Source organism: Euleptes europaea, chromosome 17 (assembly GCF_029931775.1).
Source record: "Euleptes europaea isolate rEulEur1 chromosome 17, rEulEur1.hap1, whole genome shotgun sequence".
In the NCBI taxonomy this organism is placed as follows: domain Eukaryota; kingdom Metazoa; phylum Chordata; class Lepidosauria; order Squamata; family Sphaerodactylidae; genus Euleptes; species Euleptes europaea.
In genome coordinates, this window is record NC_079328.1 from 31,835,232 (window position 1) to 31,848,147 (window position 12,916).

General features: G+C 44.7%; 1 protein-coding gene across 2 annotated transcripts in view; it reads left to right on the forward strand.

Annotated features, from left to right (window-relative positions):
• The window catches only part of ADAMTS18 (ADAM metallopeptidase with thrombospondin type 1 motif 18), a 92,605-nt gene that overhangs the window by 54,180 nt on the left and 25,509 nt on the right, over positions 1–12,916 (forward strand). For both annotated transcript variants that reach the window (XM_056862471.1, XM_056862470.1), the window contains exons 10-13: positions 232–404; positions 3,461–3,591; positions 4,455–4,578; positions 6,593–6,837. In XM_056862471.1, the coding sequence (XP_056718449.1) occupies positions 232–404; positions 3,461–3,591; positions 4,455–4,578; positions 6,593–6,837 (673 nt within the window). The remainder of the gene's footprint in view (positions 1–231; positions 405–3,460; positions 3,592–4,454; positions 4,579–6,592; positions 6,838–12,916) is intronic.

Genomic DNA, 12,916 nt, shown 5'->3' on the forward strand with positions numbered 1-12,916 from the left:
TCTGCCATTTTATTTTAAAACACTGTGAGGTAGATCGGGCTGAGAGTGTTTCTGGCCTCAGGTTCACCCAGTTCTGTGTAGAGCACGCTGCAGTAATCCAACCTGAACATGACAGAAGCATGGAAAACTGTGGCCAGATAGTTGTGGTGGAAGCAGCCATTATGCTAATAATTTAGTGGATGATCGCCTGCGTAGTGTTGAATCTTGCCAAAGGATTTCTTTTCTTCATAGGCCTCAGTATGGTGGAAAATTTTGTCAGGGCTCAAGTCGTATTTATCAACTGTGCAATATTCAGCCGTGCGCTTCTACCAGTCCTGACTTCCGTGCCCAGCAGTGTGCTGAGTATAACAGCAAGCCTTTCCGTGGATGGTACTACAAATGGAAGCCCTACACGAAAGTTGAAGGTAATCCAGTAATGGTTAGCATGAAATCAGTGTTCTCTCTCTTGTATCTCTTTGCGTTATGAATATAGATTGGGATGTCATATGAGCCCTGCCAACACATCGATCCATGTTGAAGTGACATGTGGAAGACACTGGGGTTTTTCTTGCTTCTCTTACTCCTGACCTTCATATGTTCAAGGGCCTGATGTGCATAAAGTTATGACTCAGCTCAGATGTCACATAAAACTTAAACTAACCATGGTTAGTATGACCATAAGAATGTGGGCCAGTCCACTAAGTATGGTTTGTTAGAGGAGGACAAGCAATTTTCTGTAACCATGGTTTGCAGTTGGTTTATTAACCATGGTTACTTTTAACTATGATTTTGTTTAATGCATGAATGTTAAAGGCATCCTGTCTTAATCTTGGCTTGATCCCTAGCTTCACCATAGCCACAAGGCCGGCTGGGATGCCAGTTGGGTCTCTGCAGGGGAGGTGGGTAAACAAGAGATAAAAAGCAGCATTTGTTGAGACAAACCATGATCTGAGTGACTGTCATTCAAAGTGACTGACATTTTTATACTATTTGAGAAATCTGCTCATGCCAAATCGAAGACTGTAGCATTTAATATCAGCTGAACTTTCTGAATCGTGCCCAGGGGCACCCCTATATGCATACACTCTAATACTCGTAAGTTGCACTATGAACAATGCATAACTCAGAGTGTATGGATCATACGAATATAAGAGCCCTGCTGGATCAGACCTATGGACCATCTAGCCAACCATCCTGTTTCACACAGTGGTCAACCAGTTGTCCTAAAGGGCCAACAGAATGAGCACAGAGGCCAAGGCCCTCCCCTGACGTTGCCTCCTAGCACTGGGTTTCAGAGGTCCCCTTTATTCACCATGGCTACTAACCATTGATAGACCTGTCCTCCAGGCATCTATCCAATGACGGCCATCATTACGTCCGCTGGCAGTGAATCCCACCAACCATGTAATTACTTGTTGAGTAAAGAAGAATTTTCTTTCATCTATCCAGAACCTATTGCCCATCTTCTTCCTTGGGTGCCCTGAGTCTTAGTATTATCGGAGAGGGAGAAAAAGCTCCCTCTAACCATTTTCTCCATCCCATGTATAATTTTAATGTATATGTGCATAGGATCTGGGCAGTGAGCCCCTGAATGCAAGGATGGGGGGGGGGCAATGACCATGACCCCAGTCTCTTCCTTCAGTGTATTTTATTTCCATGCTGTTGAGCAGGCCTATGGTATGGCTCTAACTTATGGTTCTAATGCCTGGATATACTGTGCAAGTGGATTGTTTTACTGTGTTGTACATACTGCTTGGTTTTTACTCCTGTACTGCACCCCGTGGTTTTTACTCCTGTACTGTGTCCCGTGGCGCAGAGTGGTAAACTGCAGTTCTGCAGTCCAAGCTCTGCTCACGACCTGACTTCGATCCCGACGGAAATCAGTTTCAGGTAGCCGGCTCAAGGCTGACTCAGCCTTCCATCCTTCCGAGGTCGGTAAAATGAGTACCCAGCTTGCTGGGGGTAAAGTGTAGACGACTGGGGAAGGCACTGGCAAACCACCCCATAAACAAAGTCTGCCTAGTAAACGTCGGGATGTGACGTCACCCCATGGATCAGGAATGACCCGGTGCTTGCACAGGGGACCTTTACCTTTACTGCTACATTCTGGCTTTCAAAATATGGGTTGGACAAGTCAGCCTATTTCAGACTCTAGCTTAATACTCTATACAGTGGAAAATGCTGATTCTGTAAGACACTGCCAATTTGGTGCCACTTTAAAAAAATAATGATCATTTTCAAGAGGTTGTAAAAGTCCATAAATATATGAAATAATTTCTAAAAACCCAAAGAACTCATTGTCTAACCTAAATTTACCTTTAAAAACCTCCTTTATCGATGGTGATCACATATTATATTACAAATTCCTTTTTTACCTAGAGGCAAAGTTAGTTTGGTGCCATATGTTCATAACTGGAAGATATGGTACTAAAATAGGCAGGGGAGGATCATCTTTTTATTATATTTGGCATATACAAAATCTGTATTTGGAGGGAAGCCAAATAGAGAGATATGTCCCGAGATATACAGTAAGACATCCTGGTCCGTTACCAAATTTTAAGAGGCGACATCATAACTGAAAGAAATTTTCTTGTCAGTTGTAAAGGAAAGTCATACAAATGTAGTTCCCTAATTGTGCAAGAGGAGCCCCGTGGCGCAGAGCGGTAAGCTGCAATACTGCAGTCCAAGCTCTGCTCATGAGCTGAGTTCGATCCCAACGGGAGTCAGTTTCAGGTAGCCGGTTCAAGGTTGACTCAGCCTTCCGCCCTTCCGAGGTCGGTCAAATGAGTACCCAGCTTGCTGGGGGTAAAGGGAAGACGACTGGGGAAGGCACTGGCAAACCACCCCATAAACAAAGTCTGCCTAGTAAATGTCGGGTTGTGACGTCATCCCATGGGTCAGAAATGACCCGGTTCTTGCACAGGGGACCTTTACCCTTTTTTTTTTTTATTGTTCAAGAGCGAAGATTTTCAGCTGGGAGGAAGGGATATTGGCCTCTGTAGGTAAATTAGTAATGGTAACAGGGAAGGTCTGTGGTAACAAGGATGTTTTCTCCATTTCTCTTCTTAATGGCTTTCTGTCTTTTCCTTTGAAATGTGGTGTTAGAGGGAAATGTTACAGATATTGCCAAAAAAATAAACACACAAAAAAACAAATCAGTGGGTTATAGATCAAATCAGGCCTGAACTGACCTTAGAAGCTAATATGACTAAACTGAGGCTATCGTATTTTGGTCACATTATGAGAAGACAAGAGTCACTGGAAAAGACAGTCATACTAGGAAAAGTTTAGGGCAGCAGGAAAAGAGGAAGACCCAACAAGAGATGGGTTGACTCAATAAAGGAAGCCATGGCCCTCAGTTTGCAAGATCTGAGCAAGGCTGTCAAAGATAGGACATTTTGGAGGACTTTGATTCATGGGGTCGCCATGAGTTGGAAGCAACTTGACGGCACTTAACACACACACGCATCTGTCCTTTCAGAGGAAGATCGCTGCAAACTGTACTGCACTGCAGAAGACTTTGACTTTTTCTTTGCCATGTCCAGCAGAGTGAAAGATGGAACTCCCTGCTCTCTCTACAGAGACGATGTGTGCATTGACGGCATTTGTGAAGTAAGATTAAGCTGATTTCCCCCCCTCTGTCACAGTGCCTTGGATATTGCTTAGTGGCAGAGTGTATGCTTTATGGGGCTCACAGGCCATCTTTTCCCCAAACAGGATCCGGCCCCATGCCCAAACCCCCAACCTTAAAGTTGTGACAAAATTCTTAGACGTTGAATATAGGGAGGGAGGGCGAGACAAAGTCAGCAGAGGACTGGCTGGGCTAGAAGAAGTGCAGGTAATAAATACCTGGCCGGCAGCCCCGAGTGCAAACCTCAGGTCCGTTTTGCCGCCAGCCGGGTAGGAACGAGGCACCTGGGCCCTGATTGGCCCATTCAAACGGTGGGCTGCGTGGCCGCCCGGCGCGCAGCTGGCCGCCGCCATTTTACCCCACTCACTCCACGTGGTGTGGAGGGAATTCGGCTCCTCCCAGCCTGCTGCCGCCGCCACCGTCAGCCCAACCAGCTGCTGCCCATCAGGAGCTGTGAGGGAGAGGCGCATCGCCAGTGGCCTTCTCCTGAACTCTCCCCCCACCCCCGATGGACGCGGCCAAATCCGGGCCAGACCTCCAGCTCCTGGTGTGGCCCCACAAACCCAGCTCCCTTTAAGTGGGAGCTGTTGCTTTATGTGTGGAAATCCAAAAACTCAGTGCTGAGCATCTTAAGTTAAAGAGATTGCCAGGTAGTGGGGTTGGAGAAGATCTTAGATAGTCACTGCTGCTCAAAGTGGACAGAACTGGACTTTGGAGTGAGACAGTACAAGGCAACTTTATGAGTTCATTTTTAAGAGATGGACAACCTGTCTGTTGTGGGGGGGGGGGGAGAAACCCCTTTGTAGTCCCTTTTAGTCTTTCACTCATGCTTTTTTTGTTGTAGCAAGTAGGGTGTGATCGTCAGCTAGGATCCAAAGCCGTTTTGGATTCCTGTGGAGTTTGCAAAGGAGACAATTCGACATGCAAGTTTTTTTCTGGCCATTACTTGACCCAGCATAAAACTAATGGTAAGGAAAGTTGTTCCTTGAGAGACTTAGGGCCAAACTGTATGTTACATTGGGGGTTCCACAACCCAAATATGATTTGTTCTTAAAAAGCAGCCTCGTGAGTTTAGATCAGGGCAATGGTCCTAGAGAAGGGAGAAGTTTTCCTCTGGCACTATTTTCCTGATCAAAATTGTCCCTTCCCCTCTGGTTTATTATCATCATCCCACTTGAGAAAAAGAGCCCTGATCTGGATGGCCCAGGCTAGCCTGGTCTCGTCAACTCTAGAAAGCTAAGCAGGGTTGGCCCAGGTCAGTACTTGGATGGAAGACCACCAGAGAAGTCCAGGGTCACTGCACAAAGGCATGCAATGGCAAACCACTTCTGTTCATCTCTTGCCTTGAAAAGCCTACTGGGTTATCATAAGTCAGCTGTGACATGACAGTGCTTTATATATACACAGAGAGACACACACAAAGGGAGGAAGGACATGAACCATCTTCTCCCCCCCTTTATTGGGGGTTGACATACATGATTGTTTACAAAATGGCATCAGCAAAAAATCAATCAAATATTATCCAAGAGGCATGCAATCTAAATTCCACCAGTGGAGAAAGAACAAGGAGCAGGGAAGGGGGAAAAAAAGAATGAAGGGGAGAATGAAAGAGGCAAGGGTATTTATTGAACCTTAGTCTTAACTTTTGTGTGTACGTTTTTGGCTTCTAGTGTTTGTTTGCAATGTCTTGTTATCATAGAATCTTAGAGTTGGAAGGGATCACCAGGGTCATCTAGTCCAGCTCCCTGCACAATGCAGGAAATTCACAACTGCCTCCCCACCCCCACCCCCAGTGACCCCTACTCCATGCCCAGAAGATAGCAAAAAAACAACAACAACCCAAAACCTTCATGAGCTTTTGGGTCAGGTGGGATAAAAACATTTTAAAAAGTAAAGCAATCTGGAGCTAGCAAACGCATTTAGGCTTCATTATGGCTGGGGAGGAGAACTAAGGGGTTAAGCCAGATGCTTCAGGGAGGGAATATGGTCAGGTGTGAAAACAACGGTTCTCGCTAACCAGAGGAAAATGCTTGCTTCGTGTCAGCCTGTATTTTATTCCCGTCCAGCTAAATGTCATAACTGAATACATTCACATTGTAAAGCTTATTAGTCTCTGGCTGTCATTCTAGGAACACTCGATTGGAAGTAAATTCCACTGGAGGCATTAGCAAAAGTATGAAGTTAAGTCTATGACAAATGGAATAAATGCCCAGCACTTGAAGGAGGAAAAGTCCCATCTTGTTGGGTCCCTGGTGGGGATCAGAATCTAAGTTTTGGGGTCCTCAGGAGGAAGGAATTAGCTGTTAGTCTATGGCTACCGAATTACACGCTGAAACAGGAAGTCTGATCTTAAATCTGACCTCTGCCATTAACTCACCAGGTAGCCTGGTGCACACGCCACAGTCCCCTAGACTCTGCCCCCATATGCAACATTTTATTGATTATTGATTTTGCTTATACTTTGCCTTTTCCCCCAGAGGGGACCCAAAGCAGTGTACATCATTCTCCTCTCCTCCATTTTATCCTTACAATAACCCTGTGAGGTAGGTTAGGCTAAGCGATCTTCATGTGTTGTTGCGAGGAATACTCCAGTACCGAGAGACAAATCCAGAAGTTAACCTGACACTAGCAGGGTCAGCCCTGGTTAGTATTTGGATGGGAGACCACCAAGGAATACCAGGGTTGCTGTGCAGAGGAAGGCACTGGCAAACCACCTCTGTGAGTCTCTTGCCATGAAAACCCCAAAAGGGGTTGCCATAAGTCGGCTGCGGGAAAATCCAGGAAGTGAATTGCAAAAATGCAATCTTAAAAGACACGTGGATCCTATCTAAAACAATGTATGCAACATTCCCTAAATACTCAGAAGCACTATCCAAATGCCTGTTTTTGTAAATAATAACATTAGTTACAGAGAAAATACAGTGGTTTTTGTCTGGAAATACTTTTTTGTACAGAAATATATATATATATATTCTATTTTAGATTATTATCCAGTGGTTACAATTCCAGCAGGAGCTCGCAGTATCGAAATCCAGGAATTACAAATATCCAGCAGCTACCTAGCTGTCCGCAACCTGAACAAGAAATACTACCTAACGAAGGACTGGACAATCGACTGGCCGGGAAAATTCCATTTTGGTGGAACAATCTTTGATTATCAGCGTTCGTTTAACCTTCCAGAGAGACTTTCCGCCATTGGGCCAACTAATGAGACGCTTGTCTTTGAAGTAGGTTTCTTTCTGTTCATTTTCTCCTTGATGTCTGTTAGAGAATTACCCGTGACAGCAATAGCTCCATGCTGCTTTTCTCCAACAAATTAAAGGGTGCACAGAAGAAAAGCCAGCCATGGGGTTTGTCAGGGTTCTTTGCATGGTCAGGGCTAAAGGCTTTTGAAACCACTTGATGAAAGTCACGGCTGCATTGAAACAACCAAACAAACCATGCTTTGTATAGCCTGAGAACAGGTTCTTGCACCCCTTTTCCTCCTTAGTTTAGAAACTTGGTTTGTAGGCAAGAAACAAGCTGCAGTTGGTTTGAATCATTCTGAGGGACACTGCATCTCATCACAACTGTGCCACAGTTTGTTTGTGGTATCTGAAAGCAGCCCTGGGAAAATTGCCTTAGAGTTTTAGGGTTGCCAGCTCCGGGTTAGGAAATACCTGGAGATTTTGGGGGTGGAGCCTGAGGAGTGTGGGGTTTGGCTAGGGGAGAGACTTCAATGCCATAGAGTCCAATTGCCACTGGTGTAGTTCCAGCGTGGTGTAGTGGTTAAAAGCGGTGGTTTGGAGCGGAGGAGTCTGATCTGGAGAACCGGGTTTGATTCCCCACTCCTCCACATGAGCGGCAGGCGCTAATCTGGTGAACCGGGTTGGTTTCCCCACACCTCTACACAAAGCCAGCGGGGTGACCTTGGGCTAGTCACTCTCTCTCAGCCTCACCTACCTCAAAGGGTGTCTGTTGTGGGGAGGGGAAGGGAAGGTGATTGTAAGCCGGTTTGATTCTCCCTTGAGTGGTAGAGAAAGATGGCATATAAAAACCAACTCTTCTTCATCTTTTATATCATAGCTTACTTTTGACTTGCTTTAAACATCTTGTCCATGAGTGTTCAGCATGGATATTGTTGGGGGGAAGCAATTGTGTCTGAGGAAGTTTCACTAATTTCAGTGCAGCGTACGCATGAATAAATTGAGGGAAAGCTATAGCATACATTGGCGGTTTTGAAACCTAATGGCTTCAAAGAACTGTTTCTGTATTGGTTTTCCTGCTGAAGAACTTCTTCATGTCTTAATGGAATTCCTGCATGTTGCAGAGGATTTAGGGAGTGTTTTTAGGGTTCATACACAGTTCACAAAGGCACTGTTGAGGTCTGTTGGGTCTCAAAATTACCCTGGAATACATCTGCAGATAGTGTAGGTCATTAGTGGAGCACTCCTTTTCAATGGTGCTTGCCTGCAGTAACAGATCTTTAATTCCCTGATAAAAAAAAAATAATGACTGTTGCGGGGTCATCCGTTGATCTTTGTGGCTGAGCAGGAATTTGAACCAGAATCTCCCTGGTCTTAATCCAGCACTCTAACCTCTATACAATGCTGGCGGCCGTTGCTGTGAGAACTGCAATGAATGCTTGATAGCCAGCATTTTCAGTATGCAAAAAGTGGCTGTGTGTGTGTGTCTCTCTGTGTGTGAAATATGCCCCAAACCCTTTCCCACTGTCTTACCTCTTTTGCACTTGGTTGCCAGTCTTTGCAGCCCTGATCCGCTGAGGCCTTGGTGTAGGGTTGCCAACCTCCAGGTACCAGCTGGAGATCTCCTGCTATTACAACTGATCTCCAGCCGATAGAGATCAGTTCACCTGGCGAAAACGGCCGCTTTGGCAATTGGACTCTATGGCAATGAAGTCCCTCCCCTCCCCAAACCCCGCCCTCCTCAGGTTCTGCCCCAAAAACCTCCCGCTGGTGGTGAAGAGGGGCCTGGCAACCCTACCTTGGTGCCATTCTGTCTCTGTTCCTTTCCAAATCTCTTCCTGTAAATCATGAAGTTATAGAGTTGCCAGCTCTGGGATGGGAAATTCCTGGAGATTTGGGTTGGGGCAGGCTTTTTTGCCGTTGTTTCCCCACTCCTAGACACGAAGCCAGCTCTCAGCCCCACCTACCTCACAGGGTGTCTGTTGTGGCGAGGGGAGGGGAAGGGAAGGTGATTGTAAGCCAGTTTGAGTCTCCCTTAAGTGGTAGAGAATGTCGGCATATAAAAACCAACTCTTCCTCTTCTTCTTTAGCACCATAGAGTCCACCATTCCAAAGCAGCCATTTCCCCCTTCCCCCTGGGGGACTGATCTCTGCAGTCTGGAGATCAGTTGTAATTCCAGGAGATCTCCAGCCGCCACCTGGAGGTCGGCGACCCTATGGACGACATCGCTTCTGGCACAAAACCCAAAGTGACGTCATCACATCCGGGTGACACTCTAGGATTCACCCAAAAAACTCTATGGGTCTCGCAGATCCTAAGATCCTTCTCGGCCAGAGATCGTGGAGAGCTCCTTCTTTGTACTTGCCAATATTGCTTGAAGCTGCTGAAAACACGTGCGTTATTTACAGCTTCCTGATTGGGAGTTTACAGAAGCCCGCTAAAACTGATACAACACAAACGCATCATCTCTCTAGTGGATTTTGACTCCAACCCACCCAAAAAGAGGCAGGTTCTGGCTGGAGGGGAAGAAAGAGACCAACAATAGGGAAGATATATGATAGTCCAAAGATCATCTGGCATCATGAATTAATACTGGCTTTTAGCATATGGTTTGAGTAATGTAGCTGTGTCATCTTAAGTGGAGGCATGCAGATATATATTTTGTTTTAGCTTCTAATCCAGTTAAGTGCTTAACACTAAAACGTTTTGTTGCAATTCCGGCATAGGTAATTTAAGCTCATCTGGTTTCAATTTATAGAACTTGTTCAAAGAATTGGGTTGTTGTTTTTTAAGGTTTTTGGACAAGGAAGAACTGACGGTGGCTTCATCATTGCTTACATTGCTTGCTGCCACATGGAGACAATTCTCCATATAATTTCTGTAGCTGCTGCACATGCAGACAGCATTCCCAGTGGCCACAGAGCATCCACATACAAATCTTCACCACACTTTCCTCACCTCAGTCCTCCATGGCTGCCATTTTCCCTCTGCCGCTAGAGAGCTTGTCAAATTCAGTGTTGTGGAATGGGATGAGGGCAACTAAGTGGTTGTAAAAGGAGATGAGACCATTTTCTGGTGGATTGGTCCATCAGTGGCTGTTACTGTGATGGAACCTCAGAGGTAGTGGTTGTGTACCACTGAGTACCACTTGCTAGAAGGCAAAAGAAGAAGACTTTGGCCTATGTGCCCAGGTTGGTGAAGCATTTTGAGCATCTGGTTTGTCACTGTGAGGAGCATAAGCTGAACTAGAGGGACCGTTGGTCTGATCCAGCACTGCTTTGGTTACGTTGCTTCATAGGACAAGAAGGAGGAAGAAAAGTGAGCCCAATATCCACAGATGCACTCAGTATCACACCACTGATTGATTTGATGGCGGGAGAAGTAAACGGGGAGCAAACAGTGTCCCTTGCACTGTGAGGTCATTTCTGGGGGGAAACCCAGAAGTGACAGCACAGCACCCCCCACCATGATGCTCTAGGAATCCCACAAATCTCTATGGTTTTTAACATAGGTCTAAAACGCATGGTCCCGTAACCCACTTTCTTCCCCTTTCCAGCCAGGAAAAAATTAACCTGGGCCAGGGGAGGGGGGAACTGTACGCATTACCTTGAATGATCTGGGATGAAACTGTGTGCTGATCCATCCATGAAAACAGAAAATGCAGGGTTCCTGTTAAGTTAGCAACATCCCCGCCCCAGTAATTGGTCTGTTCAATTAAATATTCGAGAGAAGAAGAAAAAAGGCGGAGAGCTTGCACAAGGAGGGGTTTGGAGCAGGCCGCTTATTCAGTTTGTCTGAAACGAGCCAGGGATAATGGTTTGACTTGGGAATTGCAAAAACTGAGTTTGTTTGGCATTGAGACAGGGCTGAGCCAACAGTAAATAAGGTACCATCGGTTTGCGAAGATTTGATCCTGGGTGAAACAGGGAATAAACAGGAAAGAAAGTGGGTTAAGAGACCATGAGTTTTAGACCATAGAGCTTAGTGGAACTCCTAGAGCATCATGGTAGGCTGTGTATCACTTCAGGGTTTTCTCCCAGAAATGATATAATGGCAATGTCTACACTGTTTCCCCAGGGCTCTGCCCAGAATAAGCTTTTGGGGGGTTGGAAGCGATGACCCGGCAACCCTAGACTCGTGCACGTGGTGGCAAACACTGAGTTGCCATAAGATGCCAACAAAGTACCTGTGAATTTTAATATTTGTGAGCTAATGATCATATCCCTGCCTGCTCCTGTTTGTTGATGTTCCTTACCAAATCCATGTGGATTTTGAATTTCAGTATGATCTTTTTTCATACACATTCCCTGTTGGAAATACTTTATGGTAATAAATGTACAGTGGAATGATACCTCATTTGATTATTAAAGAGGAAATTTTACAACAAATGTTTTTGTTTTCCTAATAGGTTTGAGGTTATAACAGTTTCTCCAGGAGCAAAACAGTAAATGGGATATGTATGTCAACTTGGGGAATAAAAAAGCCAAGGTTTTGGCACATCAACATCATTGGTGCAATTTGAGTCTTGCAGAATCCTTGGAAAGGAAATAACAGCTCATTTCAAAGGCAGCAGTTATTATCAAAGCCAAAAATAATTTTTGAAAGACTATTGATAAAAACTAGAATGAAAGTAGATGTTATTTCTAGTGGTGCCTCGACTGTTCTTGGCTTGATTTGAAATTAGGTTCAGCGAATAGATATCAAAAGCATCTGAAAATTGCTATTTCCCCCTAACTCAGTTCTGAATTTGGGCTCTGTCCCTAACCCAACCACTACCTATCTTTCCAAGCCCCTGAGCCTGCTCAATGTTATTGAGCATTGTCTACCTGGAAATGTAGTTTCCCCCCAAGGTGCTTGAGTTCTGAGCACCTGACCCCCGGAGTGCCAGACATGTCTTAAGAAAACTACATTTCCCATAGTCTAAACTGCCTCTTGTCATTCACTGTGATTGAAACTTTTAAGGTCCCAGTAAGAGAGGTGCATCGGCTTGGATCAATTTTGGGAGGACTTTTGTTTTATGCACGCTGCCGAGTTGATATAGGTGCTCTGGAAATAATAAATACTAAGAAGTAGCAAAATCACCCAAATCGTCTTTGAAATGTCGCCACCACATGCAAAAAGCAGTTGGAAGGTTTTTAGGATTATGACTTGGCACAGAATTAATGGAACCTTCAACAAAACTGTCTAATATTAAGCTAAAGAATTACAACTCTTCCCCCCCTCCCCATGAAATTAGATTAGTTTATCTCCAGTGCAAGAGGTAAGGGATGGATGGGGCACTTAACCAAATCCCGATCATTCACCAGAAACAAAAAAAGGGAATGGATCTTCAAAGGAGGAAAAGTTGTCTAATTAAAACCGATAAATCATTTCCTCTGTTCTTTGTCAATGGGGAGAATGGAGGAAGGAAACCAGGTGGAAGGACTTTGCTGATAATTTAGCAGCTCCTGGGTGAGAGCCAGGGTGCAGTTCGAAAGCCTAACTTTTATTATTAGCTACTACATGATGAATTAGCTCTGATTTCCCCTAAAGAGAGTATGTGTTGGACAGAGCAAAGCCACGCTTATGGGATACAGATGTAAACTCAGTGTAAGGGATAAAAGAGTTCCGCTTAAGTGAAAAAGATTAGACGGGCTGTAGCCCTTCAACTAGCGAATTTAGCACATGACATTTCCTGAAGAAGAGAGTGCGAGGAATACTTAGGATGGCAAATAGAAACCAGCTGAAGATCATAGAAAAACCTTTCAGGGATACCTTTTCTTGTCGTTGTCTTTAGTAAGGGTGTGTGAACTCTTGGCTTTTCATGTCATGTTGAAGGTTGGATTTAAAATAACTTCTGGGAAAATAAAAGACATGGAAGCCCTTTGTCTTGGATAGGGGTGAGGAAGAGTTTTGGGTTTCCTTTCTTGGAGTCAACAGATTCAATTCTCTGCTTTTGGATGTGGGATTTGTTGATTAATTTGTATTGCATCTGTGCATTACACCAGTTTTGTACATAATTTATAAGACAATAAGTATGAATTTATATGTATAACACTAGTACCGTGATGATTGATAAGTGGACAAATAGCGTTGGGAATTTATACTGGGAAAATCTGGATTTTAATGAGATGTCGGAAA